At 38.5% G+C, this 16,119-nt stretch overlaps 1 protein-coding gene across 5 annotated transcripts in view; it reads left to right on the plus strand.

Moving 5' to 3' along the window:
- The window catches only part of WDFY2 (WD repeat and FYVE domain containing 2), a 77,765-nt gene that overhangs the window by 46,597 nt on the left and 15,049 nt on the right, over positions 1–16,119 (plus strand). For all 5 annotated transcript variants that reach the window (XM_086881375.1, XM_086881377.1, XM_086881374.1 and 2 more), the window contains 3 exons: positions 2,723–2,790; positions 7,679–7,752; positions 14,601–14,655. In XM_086881375.1, coding sequence (XP_086737501.1) covers positions 2,723–2,790; positions 7,679–7,752; positions 14,601–14,655 — 197 coding nt within the window. The remainder of the gene's footprint in view (positions 1–2,722; positions 2,791–7,678; positions 7,753–14,600; positions 14,656–16,119) is intronic.

The raw sequence follows: 16,119 nt of genomic DNA on the forward strand, positions 1-16,119 counted from the left end.
AATATGTTTTGCTTCATTATCATTCATCTAAAAGCCATAAAATTGACATAATTGTCAAATTGATTAGTAATTCTCCAGTGGGTACAGTTTAATAAACAATGACAAAACCAACCCAAAGCATTCAAATTATTGCCATTTTTGCACATAAAATTCATTTTTATTTCCTTTAGCTTTTGAAAGATGTGTTCTTCTACACAGTCCTTTCCTAGCAAGCTGAATTATTTGTGTGTTGTAGATTTATTATTTGCTGGAGCCTCAGAATGGAGAGGAAAGGCAATATTGTTGAAGCCTGGGGATTTTGAAACAGATAGCACTCAAAATACTTAGACTGGGATGGTCAAGAAGGACAGGTCTCTCACAGGTGCATTTCCTCAGGGTAGTTTCATATTCAGTTATTTCAGCTCCCTGTGATTCATCCCATTATTTTTTGTGCACACTCATTCATTGCCACAATAAGCTCACTTGTCAAGGACACAAACATTTGTAACAGCACGTCTGTTTGGGAAACAGAGAGGCTGATGTGCTTCTAGAGCTCCTGGTCAGCAGCTGTGGTCAGCTATGGGAGAAATGACAGAAGGATTTGTCTGTCCTTCTCACGATCAAAGATGGGTCAGGGTTGTTATTGGGTAGTGAATTGTGCCTTATAAAAAGTTTTGGTGGCTTTGCATCAGAGCTGCTACTGTGTTCAACACAAAAAGGCCAGACTTAAGAGATAATTTGAATCAATGTCACAATGTTTTGAGTAATTTGTGAGAGCTTTCTAACATTGGGGTTTGTTAACCAGTGAAGTGTTAGTTTTTAGAACACCATACCCTGTCAAAGTGTGTGCTTGAGATATTTCTATAATGATTCAGCTTGTGTAGTGCCCAAATATACAAGGTCTCAGAATTATTTGCTGTAAAAGGAGTTTGAATGCAGGGTAAGATGAATAGAAACCTGATTTTCGGCATATGCAATGCAGGAAGATGGTGCAGCCTTTAGTGTGAAATTTGAAGGATAGATTACTAGTTCTTGAATTGCTTTATTATGCATGGCATCTCAATTCAGACTATTATTTATATATATAATGCATTAGATTAATTTATATTCATTATTATATATTTCTTATATTCCTTGCATTTCTTATATCATGACATAGCTGTGAATTTCTACTAACTGAAGAGGGCTGCAGTTTTCTCTTTGAATAAAATGAGGTAACAGTAGAAATGATCATGCAGTATTTCTGTGTTTCATGTACTGGAAAGAGCCATTCTTGCTTGTTGCTTTTTCTTAATAGTATCAAATGCAATTTATAGAAACACTAGTTTTTTAGATCCGTCCTGCCTATGTTGTTACATAGTAATTTTGATGGAAAAGACTAAATAGAGGTGGGTGATGGGTCAAAATGCTATGCTAACATGGTGCTGTCTTGGATAGCTGTGTTTTCTAAAGGAAGTTAATACATTCAGTGTAAGTCAATAAAGCAAGAATACAATGCTATATGGAGAGTTTTCTAGTTAATATTAGAGATAAGGATTAGAGGAACAATAAGGGAGGTAACAGGTGGCTGTAAGTGAGATGACAGTGGGCTATGCAGGAACAAGCAAGAGATAATGCTGCTTTGACTGTTGACACTGTTGCTAGACATGTTTTAATAAAATTAACTGATGAACTGAAGTTAAGAGAGAGCTTCAGTTACAGGGAAGCTTCAGAGACTGGACCAAAACAAGAAAATGAGGGCTAAAATAATAAATATTTAATGACCCAGATGGTGCATCAATACAGATCCTCTGCTGTAGAAACAAGCAACAAACCTCTGAAGGGCATTGATTGAGTAACAGGTATCTGACAGTATATTATTATGAGATACGACGGTATATGATTATGAGAAAGCAAAAGTAATCCTGAAATACATTGGGCAGGTCTTCTAGTAGAGAGGAAACTGCTGATGTGTTTGTAGGGAGCACTGTGTGGTTCTAAGTACCACTATTCAAAGACAGCTGCAAACTGATGAGGCAGAGGAGACCTGCAAGGGTGGGCATCCTCTTCAGAGAAGGGTAAGAGTTTGGCTTCTTTGTGTTCAGTGGCTTCTTCTGACAGCACTGTGTGTGCACAGAGGAGAGGGAAAGGCCCTGAAGATGAAGAGGTCATTTTTGGCACAAATGGACATAATGTTAGTAATAAACTGCTGAAAATTTCAGAACTTCCTTCTTTTTCTTAGAGGTTTTCCTGAAGCAGAACCTTGAAACAACAGGCAGCAGATGAGCCAAGGCTTACGCTGAGAGCAGGGGGAAGGTTTTTGCAGAGACCAGAAGCGCTGATACAGGAGTGCTCTGCTGGGCTACCTGTGGTATCCCAAATTCTCACGTGAAGTGTTGAATGAAAAGTCATGTCCAAGTCTTTGTAAAGGCAAAGAACTAAAAGCCATGGCAGTTTCCAAATACTGTTGAGATGTGTTCAGCCAAGATGTTGAATACTGCCATGGAACCCAGGAGTACCACTATACCATAGATGTACCATACTACCGTGGAACCAAGGAGTAGTCTACCCTCATCACCTTACAGGAGTTAATCTGAGGCTAATGTATCAGGCTGGTGTAGGAGTTCACAAGTTTACTTTCCCTCTCAGCAAGATAAATTTTGAAGAACATCTTCTACATTCATCATGACAACTTTGCTTTGATTCAGTCATGATTATTTTTTTAATTCTTCCTCATATGTATGTTGTGTGTTTTCTTTTACAGAACAGTTCGTGTGTGGCTGAAGAGAGACAGTGGGCAGTACTGGCCCAGCATATACCATGCAATGCCATGTAAGTATAAGGGGATGTTCAGTATCTACTGTGGATTTGCAAAGTGGTTTTGATGAAGCTTCATGCTTATGACATTTGCAAGCTTATGTCTCTGTATCAAATGTTACTCTTGAACAATCCTCCTGGTACCAGTGAAGCTTTACGAAGTTACATGCTAATGCTTCTGAGAGGCATCAGAGATTACAGCAGTAAAAGGATACAGACATGTTAGCAAGGGATGAGCATTTAATGCAAACATAGGTTTTAAAATGTGGGAACTCAAAATGTAGTCTTGCATTCTGCCCCTAATGGAGTCCATAAAGCTTTGTAAGTCTCCAGTATAAATCACTCTGCCCTTCCTACTGTGTATGCTAAGTCCATTAGAGGGCAATGGTAAATGCTTTTATTTGCTAAGATCTTAATATTCCATGGCAGCTAATATGATAGAAAGGATACTAGACAGGGAAGGCAGCTCTTCCAGTTTAGAAGCAGAATCATTTTACCTCTACAATTAAATGTGGAAAACCAAATTTCTTTGATGGATCCCTCCATTATTTCTTCTCTCCCAAAGAGAGTGTTCATGTTTTGAGAAACTGCAGATCAATGTCTGTTTTTCCAAGACAGAGTTGAAGAAATGACAGCCCTTGCTGTTTGCTGTAACCCCTGTGTTGAGGGCAGGAATACAGTTTTGGAGGTCACTGAAGGCAGGCATATGCTCATGCTCTTCAGTCAGCTTCAATCAGATGTGCTGGGTTAGCCTGTCTTTGGAAAGCTTGTAAAGCTGACCTTAAATCCAGACTGGGGAGCACGTATCAGGTCTCATGGAGGTATTCATACTGTCTGGAGAAAGGATTATTTTAAGCTAAGATAGGTAGATTTGGAAGAGACATCTGTCTCCATGGTAACTAAAATATTTAATAGGTGTCAGTTTTAGTACAAAAACATCAATATGGGACTCTAGGGCAGCTATAGTGTTTGCCTGCTTTAAGAAAACAATTTGGTAGAGAGGAGGACCCCTCATCTTCCTGTCCTACGAGGTTTGCTTTCCCTAGCCAAACTGTTATGAAATGGTCTTTCTAGCTATTTGGCACCGATTCTTCTCTTTTTCCATGTGGTATTTTTGCATACATTTGCATTTTTGAATCTCATTAGGTCCTCCCCTGGTCATAGCAAAGCTGTGTTATTGCCAGTAATAACAGCTTCAGTGGAAATGATGGAGTAGATCCAGTTCCACTGAAGGGGGTAGTATTTCAAAGCTCCTTCATAAATTTGACCACTTGACAGTGCTCCTTCACTTTGAAGGCTGGTAAGCTTTTGAGGCATGAGATACTGAAATTATATTGTGTTAATTCAACAGTTTCAAGAATCATCGGGTATAATTAACAGCTGAGGCAATTACAATCAGTCATGCCTTTAAGCTTGGAAGTCATAGAAAGGGCTCTGAGTCAGAATCTGCACAACTCTGCATTTGACTGGAAATGATGGTTTTGTCTGTTTCTGTGTTGATCACACTTTTTTGATGGTGTTCTGCTCTAGGTTCCTACTGGGTTTTGTTGTTCAAAGAACAATGACTGCTGAGAGTTTCTCTGTGTAAAAATGTAGTAGGCATAATGGTGTCTTCGTGCTTCTTAGCAAGCTGTGAGTGGCAGTCCTACCTATAGATACCCCATTAACATGATTGTGACTGACTGTGGTGATGTATTTTATGATTTTATATCAGATAGCATTAATAACTGAGTTTGCAGACTAGGTCCTCTGGGAAATGGGAAGGATTAGGAGTTGGGTTTACTCAGTGATGTGCTTTGGTCAAGTTCTGCACCCAAAAAGGGTCATCAATACATTCTGAATGTGAAAATCATTAAATATCTAATGGTAAAAAAACTTCAGGATTATAGATTATAGATCTCTTCTGAGTTTAGAGGTAGGATTTCTCCTAACTGGGAAAGTTTTATGTCCTGCCTGTGGGTGATTCTGTGGTCAAAAAATTCTGGACAACACAGTGACCATATTTTTGATCATCACATCTAGCCCATGAGAAAGAAAATAGCTCTAATTGAAACCTTGCTAATCCATTTCCTTCACACCAGCATTGTCTCACCAGCTGATTAACAACAGACCTCTGTGAACATGTAGCTCTGGTTAGATGTGTACTTGTGATGACACATGTAACCATGATTAGATTTCTCACTTTGGGCACAGGATGAAAAAAAGAACTTAGCAGATACGAATTTATGAAAGGTAAAGAAATTGTGGTCAAGAGTCAAGTAAACTTTTCCAATAAAAAAACCAACAAAACTAAAACACGCAAAAAGACCCAAATGCAACCAAAAAACCCTATTACAGATGTGGAATGGAGTAAAGGATTTATTGTACTGAGGGACAACGGAGTATCCAGTCTTTGAGGCAGATAATACACTGCTTGTCTTATGATGGTTTTCATAACTAACACTTAGCTTTGAGCAGGAAGGAGGGTAAAAAAGTGCAATGCAAAACATGCTCCTTTGGTCTTAAACTATGTCACGTTTAGGCACTTCAGAAAGGGGTCCCAGAAACCACACGGACAGTCTGTATTTCTCTTCTGACTTTGTCAGTCTCTGATAAAGGTGATACGCTTTTGAGAGCATGTAATTGGGATTTTCCCCCATATTTCATTTTCTAAAGGCAAAAATCGTGTGCATTTGCCCTGTATTTAAGACAAAGGATGCAGCCGGACTTCTGCATCAGGAATATCCTGCTTGTTCTCCATAGTAATTCAGATCAATCTTTTTCCAGTCTGAAATTCAAATCATAGCTAGGTACTGAAGTAAAGAGTCTTCAGAGTGCTATTATTTTTCCTGGCTATTTTTTTAAAGGGTCTTAAATATCTGAGAAGCTTAAGGTTTTTGTTTTATTTTTTTTTTTCTTTCTCTCTTTTTAATATGCCTAATTGCTTAAGTACCTGAATATTGTCTTCATTTTACCAGAGCAAGCTGCTGCAGTCTTGTTACAAGTGGCATAACTGACTACATCAGTGTAGCTGGTGTGGTCATAATTTTCATGCTGACATAATGATTTTTCTAAGTGCATATGTTACTCAAGAGTTCCCTTGGGAAAATGATTATAGCAAAATAAGTATCTTTACACTTCTGTGACTGTGTACACACAGGTCTGGAATTCAGAAGTTACTTCTTTTGTAGTCAGATCATGTCAAGCAATTGCTTGCATCATTTGCTTCTGAAGTGTTTGGGAAAAGCGTGCTTCAAATAATTAATTTACCTGAGATGACTTCTTTGTGAGCTGCTCATTGCCTTTAGAGATACTGTCCAGCATTTAAAATGTGCTGTGTAATATGCCTGTTCTGGCATTAAGTGCTTTTAAACTCATTTGATGTTTATTAGGTTTTGAATTGGAGAGGTTTCTGTCCATTTTTTTCTACAACTCTTACTCTGCTACAGGCATAGAAGCTTCAGTATAATAGTAATGCGCCGCCTTTGGAAGGGATGGTTCCAGTTTGTACCAGGGAGAGGTACAGGAAGGAGAAGTTTTGTCACTGTTACAAGGCCTGATTTAATTGTTTCCTTTTTATCAGTTTCCTTCAGCTGAAGCCTTTTCATTGATTCGATTCAGTCAGCCCTTCCAGGAGAGAAATAAACTGAGGTGCCTGCCTGAATGTGGATCTGATGGGCTCTCTGTTTATGGTTACGTGTCCTTCAGGAAACATTTCAATAGGGAGTCAATACTGAAGGTGGAACAAGTTTTATTAAAGAGTCAGCATTGACTCTTCTTCTTCATATAGCTTTGCTGCCAATTAAACTATCGAGGATTAAAAGATTTGCTAAGCTATGGGCTGTTTAGTCCTAAGAGAGACATTACACAAATTGAGAAGATACTTGATTACAGTACTGAAAAAGAGAGGACTCCAAGCTTGTTAGTGACACAAACATGGGAGCAATCACAACAAAGAGTAGAAACTAAGAGGGGGGAAAAAAGCAGAACTAAAAGTGCATCTGACTGTACTCTATATTTATCATAAGAATATGGTTTATAAAGCACTCTTATTGTTATCCTAGCTGCAGTTGGCAATTGCTTCTGAAAAATAATTCCTGAAGGTTTCTGTTGGGACAGCAGGATTCCCAGCTGCATGCTGCTGTGTTGGGCAGTAAAAGCAGTTCCTGCTTTCTGAATGTAACTTCACAATTTTTCAATTAAACCAAGCATAGCTCTTGAATTCTTGTGGGGAAACCTGGTTTTACCCTTGGTACAAACCTGCCAGATCTTTGAGGGAGCATACTGTGACCATCTTGTGTGCAATTTCAGGATAAATCTGGATATTTGTTAGAGTGATATCAACATAATCAAGCAATGGCTGGTTTTAGATACAAACTTTTATTTTGACCATAGTATGTGATATTGTCATAGTGCTGTCTGTGATGGAATTGGAGTAGGGGACAGTTTAACTCAGTCTTTAATGTTAGTTGATGCATTGATTCCTACTGGGGAATTTTCTTACTGCAAGCCTCTGACATAATGTAGTGTTTTGTTTTATTGTCAGCAGTTCAGGCAAATGTAAAAAACTAAATTATTTAGCTAAGTAATGTATGACTTACACTGAAATGTCAAATATCTCTTATATCAGAACAGCACCCTTGCTCTTATATGAAAGGCTTGTTTACAGATAAATAGTAAAAAAATAAAAAAAAATAAAAATAAAAAGAAGCAACTGGAACAATAAATGGCTATTTTTCCATGCCCTAATAGGATAGGGTTGAATGAATTGCAAGAACACTTTCATTTTAATGCTTGTCTAGTGGTAAGCTCAAAATGCTGCACAGCATAATAAAGCATGTTAGCTAATTTTTGGCTTTCCAGAACTTCAAGAAAATGAGAATCTCAGTTTTGTTAACTTCATCAACATGTTAATTTTTTTCAGCTCCATGTTCATGCATGTCTTTTAACCCGGAAACCAGAAGGCTGTCCATAGGTCTAGACAATGGTACAATCTCAGTAAGTACATCCAAAGATTTCTAGTTGAAATGCTTCCATTTTGAGAAGTATGTGTGTGATGATGTGGTGAGAATATTTTTGGTAGTGTTTGGGAGACAGACTTTTTAATGAGAGTGGAACTAAATCTGTAGTGCAGAAAATGTTAGATTATTAAAAATCTTATTCCAGCTGCCACAAAGAGTTTGAGTGGGATTTACAGTATTTATTAAGCAAGTCAACAATCTGTCTTAATTTGCATATCTCTTAAAAAATAACACAGAAAAACAGCTGTTGTTTTATTAAATTTAAGTGACTTGTTAATTACATGGTACCAAAGTTTTCTGAAAGCAGCAATTAAGAGGAGGAAAAATCATTTTAGAGGCAGAAGGTGGATTTCTGCTCCATGTCTATCTATTTTTCCAAACTTCAGAGTTCAGATTTTGTTTTTCTCTCCCTTCTAGAGGAGTTGCTTCTAATTGGCAGGGTGTTTGCTGAGAGATTTGGTTCATTAACATCTGAGATAGAGATGTGTGGAAAGGAAGTAGGATATTAAAAGAGGAATGTGTCTGTTAGATCTATGATAGAGGGTAGCAGTTGACCTTATTAATTGGATTTTTCTTGTGGGATGATGAATAAAAAGCTCTATCACTTTGGAAGAGTGGAAGAATCATGGGTCAGAGATATTTTTCACCTATGCCTTGTCAGTAGATTCCTCTTTCAGTTTAAGATCAGTTTACCATCACTTCAGATTTTTCTGCTGTTATCTTGCCTTAGGGGCTTTCTAACTGAATGAGTGTTTTCAAGCTGATGTAAGGGCAGCTGTCTGCACTAAAGCCAGAATGGTGTTTGGGAAAGGGGATGTGACCCTTTTAGTTGTTGCCTGTAAGCTCCATCAAAGATGTGAAGGTTTTGACCTATAAAGCTATTAATGCCTAGTAGCAGAGACTTTTTGTGTGCCTGTAGGAGATTTTTCCTTTTGTGTCTAGGAGATGGGACAGATTCCAGAGAATTCTCTGCACCTCTGAAATTCTCTCCTTCCCACTCTGAAATAGCTGAAATTTGCCGATCCTGCTAGGCACTTTTGTTTTCACCAGGCCTTTGAGGAATGTGAAGGCAACTGTAAATAAGGTATTTAAATACTCTGGCATGATTAGAGATGTGTCCTTTGTCTTGGGGGCATTTTGTTTTGAAGAGTCAGAGGATGATTAAGAGTAAATGGGGTCAAATATTTTCCATTCTGAAGCTAAAAAAGGTAAATGAGATATGCAGGTGATAAACCTACATGTGACTTCAGATATTTATAGGTTTATATTGCCACGTCTAAGGCAGATTCTATTTGTTGCTAAGCTGGGTTTTTCTTTTCCCAGTCTTCTGGATACAAATATATAGGAAGGGGGAGGTGCTTGTCTGTGTTGCTTGATTTAGTCCTCTGTAGCTGCAAGCACTTGTGTGGTAGGGGAAAATGCACTCCACAGATTTGTACAAAGGATGTAATGTTTTCATCTGTAGCAGACCGAGGACTTACTTGTAAGAGAAGCCACAACTGTAATGTGCTGCAAGAAGTGGTGGAGGTGGGAATGGATGAGCAAGGGGAACCCCATTTTCAAATCCGAGAAATATTTTGGTGTAGAGAACATCCCCAGGTGCTTTTGAACATGGATTACAACCACCCTCTAGTGGAAAGGATAAATTTTCTTTCCTGGGCCCAGCTATGATGATTAGTTTAGCACAGGAATACATAAGCAGGGCACACTGACCACAAAATAACAGAATTTACTGCAGCAGGGTGACCTTAGTACCCTTATTTTAATTTCCTCAAAGGGAAAAGTACAGGCAATTTGCTTGAGCAGCTTGAAATATTTGGGAATTAGTCAGCTGCTCCACATTAGCACTTCTGTAATGCCCAGCACACTTGTGTATGCTGGGTGCAGGGCCAAAAAAAACCCCAAACAAAAAACCATCCAACTATACCAGTAAAACCTTGACAATTATTCTGCCACCTTCACATTGGGTATAAAGAAAGGATTCCTTGTAAGGGCTATGAGCTGATAGTCATGAGAGTGACACATAATCTCAAATGATTTTTTCTACAAAGCAAGGAAGTACTTTCAGGTGTAAATGGAGATAAGGAACTGGAAGTGTCTTTTTTTATTCTATGTGGAATTTTTGTAAGCCATACGGATTTTGGTTATAAGCATGGCACTTCGGGAATGCGTACGCTGCATTTGGGGAAGGATGGGCAGCAACGCTCTTAGCACAGAAAGAAGTTCCAGTGAAGCCTCCTGAGGTGAGCTTGTATGAGGTGAGCTCTTTTGTGAAACAAGGCAGCAACTTTTGTTCCTACAAAGAGGAAGAGATTGTTTTTAACCTTTTGTCACTTCTCAGCATGAGGGCTGCACAAACATTTGCGCAGCACAGCACAACCTTTTCTTGTGTACAGATTGTCTGTCATCTTGCTTCAAGAGTGATGGAACCTACTGTAAAAAAACCAGACTTTCTGCAATCTGCTTTTTTTTACACTTTGCAAACCTTTTTTGAGAAGGAATGACATCTTAGGGACTACTTGAAATCCCTTTTGGAAGCCAAAAGACTGGACATGAATTCCTTGCTCAGAAGTGGAAAAAAACATACTCTAATGGCTGCAGGGCTCTTAAGATACCACAAGAAACAGAAGAAAGGTGTTCCACTTGCAGTAAACAGAAGACCACTGATAAGATGAGACTTCTTACTTCATTTCATCCATATGAAAACTCATTTCCTAGATAGATAAAGTTAAGCATTAGGTTCTGCAGCCAGTAAAGGAAAGATGATTTGTCTTTGGACGCACCCATGTTGCTTTTTCTAGAAACCATTATGAAATGGCATAAATTTCTCTCTTCATATCTGGGGAGATTGAAATGAGAGATTTAGTTTTTCAGTAGATGAAGATGAAATAAATAAATATTTTTTTTGCTGACCATGACTAAGTCTATACGAAGCTGTTATATATTTGAGCAGAGCCACAAGGACAACAGAGCGCCAGAATCACCCCTTCAGGATTCTTCCTTGGGGATGGTACTTAAGATAAATTCATCTTCCACCTCATCTGATCTTGCAGCTGTCTACAAGTTTGACATTTGTATTAACAGTATTTTGAATACCTGAGACTGAGTCAGGCTCTACCTGTTGATGTACAGCCTTCCCCTCTGCTCTGTTGTGGAGAGTTTAGTATTTTTTACCTCAAGAAATGAAATGATATAATAAATAAAGTGAAAATGCTGTCATTATTTATAGAGGTTTGGGGTTTTTCCCAATAGATATAGGTGTAGTGTCTGACAGAAGATTTAAGAGTTTTCGTTGTCTTCCATTTCTGAAGCAGGTTTGTTGTTCCCTGGAAAACCTGAGAGTGCAGTCAGTCACTTGTGTTAGCAGGATAAAGTCAAGCCTATAGGGAGATTCATAGATGTTATGAAAATGGTATCGTTTATCAAAGAGCAGACTGCAAATTCCCCAGGGCAGGAACTAGCCTGTGCATGGGTAACACATAACTAATATATAAAGATTATTAATTCAGAAGTGGATTCAGTTGCTTAAGGAGAGTTCTCCATTTTGCAGTACATCAATTGACATATACCTGAAGCTCTGGGAAGGCATGGATCTTCCTTAGTTGCTGGACCCTGTCACCCAGCCCCATGGCCAAGGACTCTGAATTGTTTAAACAAGATGCTGATACTATTTCTCGGATGAGGTTTTACAGAAGTCTTTTGCTCAAGAGAAGTTTGTGGTGGGTGTATGTGTTTTGGTGTGAGAGAGGTGTGATACACAAAGGAATAGTTGGGAGTCTTTGTACACCAGTGGACAGCTAGATTTTGACAGTTTTTAAGAATTCTCCTTTGCACTTTGTGAAGTACGCATGGTACCAAGTCACTGTTTAATAATAAGCTTGCCTGAAACAGGCAAGCCTGAGCATTAATGTTTTAAGTATGACAAAAAAGTAGTAAAGTAGCTCCAAAACCACCTCTGAAGGATAAAGTGTGATCTTGCCAGAGAAGTTGTTTTTAATCCCTGCAAGGAGGGTGTTTGGTTTTACCATCCTGAGTTCTCTGATGTGTCCCAGCCCCTTCTGTGCAAAAGGGCTTACACAGGACTCAGAAATCTTTCTCTGTTCTGTTAACAAGCACTGACTGAGCTGTGTAGGTGACCCCAGCTTTTCCAGCTCATTAAGAAGAGCCAGAAGCTGCCTAATGAGAGCTGAGCGTCAGCAGCTCTGAGAGGAGCAAAACATCGACGTAGGCAAGGATAAAAAACCAGCCTCTGCTGGTACAGTGTTAAAGAGATGTAGTTGATGTTTTTGTAGTGCAGATGACACATTGTATGTGCAATAGGGCATGAATTTCATGAGCAAGGTGCCCTGTGCTAAAATACCTGTCTAGTGACGCAACTAATGCATTTGGCTAGAAGAGGGAGAGGGCAATAAGTGCAGTGGAAGAACACGAGAGTGTAAAGGGAAGTGGGGAGACCTACAGAAAGATTAGAAAATGCGTCACAAATTACCATATCCTTTCAATAAGACAGTGATATGCAAGAAGTCTTGAGGGAAAAAAAAAAAAATCCATTATTTAGGTTAACTGAAATTGTGTTTATCTTGTACCATATTTGTTTTATATTTTGGATGGAGCAGTGTATTGATAGTACATAGCTGTGGCTTATATTAAAGAATACAGTGGTGATCAATACTTGGATGCAGCTTACAAACCACATGTGTTTGATTTATTGTGTTAGAATGGAGATATTAAAAAGCCTTTTCAGTCTTCCACTGAAACTGTGGAGCTCTTTGGGTCACAAAACAGAATGGCTGCATCAAATTTGTTAAAATAAAAATGCAACTAAAAGTGACAATGCAATCCACTCTCTACATCCCACCTGAAGTCACCAGCATCTGTGTGCCACTGCAGTCAGAGACAAGGACAGCCAAATTGGTGGGAAAGGCAGACATATCTTCCCATCACGTGTTGCAGCAATTAGAGCAATTTCTCTTTAGGTAACAGTAGAAGAAAGGATTCTAGCAAAGGGTCCTGCTTCAAATAGGCTTTGTAGTGAAGCATTTCATGTTATAGTATTCTTCAGGTTGTGGTCAACAAAAACAAGTTCCTGTGTTAGTAGCTGGAAAGGTATAGCAGATTTTTAACTTTCTGTGGTTTGTAGAGGTAAGGTGACCCTGGTATAGAAATCCAGATGACTTAATTTATTTGTTACTGCTGTTTAAGTAATGCTCCCCACTGTAGTGCTCAGCTGCCAGGGAAACCTACCGGGAGCTGGAGCAGATTAAGGAAAGGAAGATGAAGTAGAGCAATTTAAGAGAACATATTTTTAACAAATTTATGAGTGGAAACATAGAGAGAGCAGAATACATAGCTGCCTCAAATCACTCACAGTTGTTTTTCTGGAAGCTGGGATGTGCAGATGTTCCACAGATGAGTACTGTAACCTCTCCACCTTGGTGCCAAGCAGTAGATGTTTGGTTAATTCTGGTGCTGAAGGCCAGACAGATTACCTGCAGTGACCCAACAGAAAATGCAGTGACTTGTTTTTAAATTGTGGTTCGGAAACTGGGGAGAAACACTGGCTTGTTGGGGGTTAGAATGTCCTTTGCTCTTTTGCATTAAACATTTGGTTTCCCTTAAACATTGTAGGCTTCTGAAGTCCAGAGTTCTCCAGTGCTTTTGGCATACGCACAAGAACATTTTACAACTATATGTTTATCAAATTCACTTATCTTGCATTTGTAATGTTTATTTTAGTTTTCCATCCTATTTCAGGATGAGTTAAATGAGTTGTTTTACTTCTTCTGTCCTCTAGGCAGATTAGCACAGAGAGTTTCTTTATAGTTTGCTAAAAATTATTAAAATAATGTGGTTTTACACTCCTTCATTTTTTATTTTATGTTTCTCTGAGTATCTGATATATGTACATAGATACCTGACAGCTCTCTGAAAGCTAATTCATTTGGTGCTGCCAAAAACCCTTTGCTTGGGTGTTTCCTTCAGAGAGATGTTGTAGGCATTTGGTTGTGGCCATTCTGTTTCCCCAGTTTTGAGTAACTCTCCTCTTCAAAACAATCTGCAGGAACACATGGGTGGTCAGTGAGTTTAATCACCTCAGACTTCTGCAGGAGCCAAGGCTGCCATGCAGACTCTTAGCTGCCATGATCAACATTTCCCCATGCAAAAGCCATACTGGAAATTGAACAGCAATGACACCAAGACAATAGAGCCTGTCCCTATAGGTGTGCTCTTGCCTGGACACAGAAGAATTTGGGTTTCTGTTTGTCTGAAGCACTGAGAGGCTTTTCAACAGAAACCTGAAATGCATTCCATTCCCATCACGTATTGTCGGTACCTAGTCTGGACTGAGCAATTTGGAGGGTCTCTTACATATATATATTGCATTTCCTGAATGTTCACATTGGGGTGCAGTTAGTGTATGCACACACAAGGATACGTGTGTGTACACAAATGTACATGTAGGCACACAGAGCTGTGCACACATGAAGGTTTCTGCCCAGGTGGGCCTGAGCAGCAGGTATTTGCCAGGTGTCAGGTTTCTTATTTTGTGGCATCTCAGCTCACAGCCAGTCATTTCTGTCAGCTCTTTTTTAATGGTTCCTTTTTATTTATTCCATTCAGAAGCACTCACCATGTTGTCTTAGGCGGCTTTAAAAAGTGAAAGAATTTAGATTTTTTGGGTACTCAAAATTATTAAAAGTATATATAGGGCTGTGGTTGTGAAGAAGGGAGAACTTACCTAGGTAAAGTATTCAAATGTAAACAGTCTCAAACACTTCACATCTCTAAGCCCTGATTCTTTTGCTTTTTCCTTCCCTCCCTCAGGAATTCATTTTATCAGAAGATTACAACAAGATGACACTAGTGAAAAGTTACCAGGGTAAGAAACACAATCCATGTTAATTGGTTTGTATTGTCATTAATTCTTGTTAATGTTTTCTTTTGGACTATGAATGGAAAAGTTTCCCTTACAATGGCAGAATTTTTTTTTAACTAATGTAAATGCTGGTTTTATCAATAGATCTATAATGTGCTTTATTCTGAGATAACAAGATTTTTAAAAGAGCTGTTTCATGTTCCGTTTTTCCTTTTAAATGTTCCTTTGGAATATCACAGTAGACAACAAACTGTCCATGTCTGGGGAATAGGAGTTTTAATTTTCAGTCTTCTGTAATCCAATGTATCTACTGAAACAACTTAAGAAACTAACCCATCTTTGAAGGCTGAAGCTTTTGGGGTTAGTCTGGTTGTATTTCAGTAACTGTCAGTTCCAGTAACCACAAGATTATCAGTGAATACCTCTCCTAGTAAAAGGTCAAGAAATGCCAATCCATACCTTTTCTAATTAGAGTCTGGTGCTCACTAATGTGATGTTTTCAGAAACCTAGCTATTCATCCTTTTCAAACCTCTTAAGGACATTGTTTTGGACAGATATTCTTATAAAAGAAACAAATACATGTGACAATTTATTATATATTTTTTTCTGTTAGACTAGGAGGTGGTATGATATTATGTGGTGTCATATGTTATATACTAAGCATTATGTTTCTGTATAGAAGCCTCGGACATGTTAGCTTGACATTTCTCACATACATTTTAAAAGATGTTCTTACTCATATATTTTTAGTTTTATACCTTGAAAGATTAAGTGTAATTTAAATCTCTAAATGAAGGCTCTGGGGATCACTTTGTAACATTTCAATTTTAAGGTATGAAGAGAATCTTGATTTTTGCAGAGCATGGCTAACATGTGAGTGTTTCATGAATGTCTGGTGTGTTGTAAAATTAAGCTAGAATGCCTGCTTTTTTTCTTAGCTTATAAAAACTGAAGAAAAATATACAATGATGATAATATATATATATATATGTGAATCTTAAATAAGATTGCTGCAGTCTGACTGTACAAGTGTTAAGTATCCAAATTTGTGATTGCTCTGCAGTCACCAAAGTTTAATACGGCTAAGTTTCATATTTAAATGTCATGGCACTAAAGAGGGTGAGCTGAGGTTTTTTCTTCTGTGGATGCAGAACAGCATATGCATGAGAACGACTTTCTTGATGAGTTCTTCAGGGAAAATGCTGAAAATTTTAGAAGAGAGGAATGGATTTCTTGGCAGTATTTCAGAAAAGCCAGTTGGCTGTGATAGCCCACTGAAGGTCTGGGGAAAACTCAAAAAATTAAAAAAGGAGGAAAATGAACGCTGTTCTTACGGCTTTCTGCAGTGTGCCAGATATGTTGCAAACATTAGAGGACACCTTTGGATAGGAAGATGTCATGGGTTGTCCTGAGGGGAAACCCAAGAGCTCAGATTCCCCAAATATTGGAGAGCAAAGGATTCTGAG

The sequence above is a fragment of the Cyanistes caeruleus genome, chromosome 3 (assembly GCF_971803275.1).
Source record: "Cyanistes caeruleus chromosome 3, bCyaCae1.hap1.1, whole genome shotgun sequence".
NCBI classification, from domain to species: Eukaryota; Metazoa; Chordata; class Aves; order Passeriformes; family Paridae; genus Cyanistes; species Cyanistes caeruleus.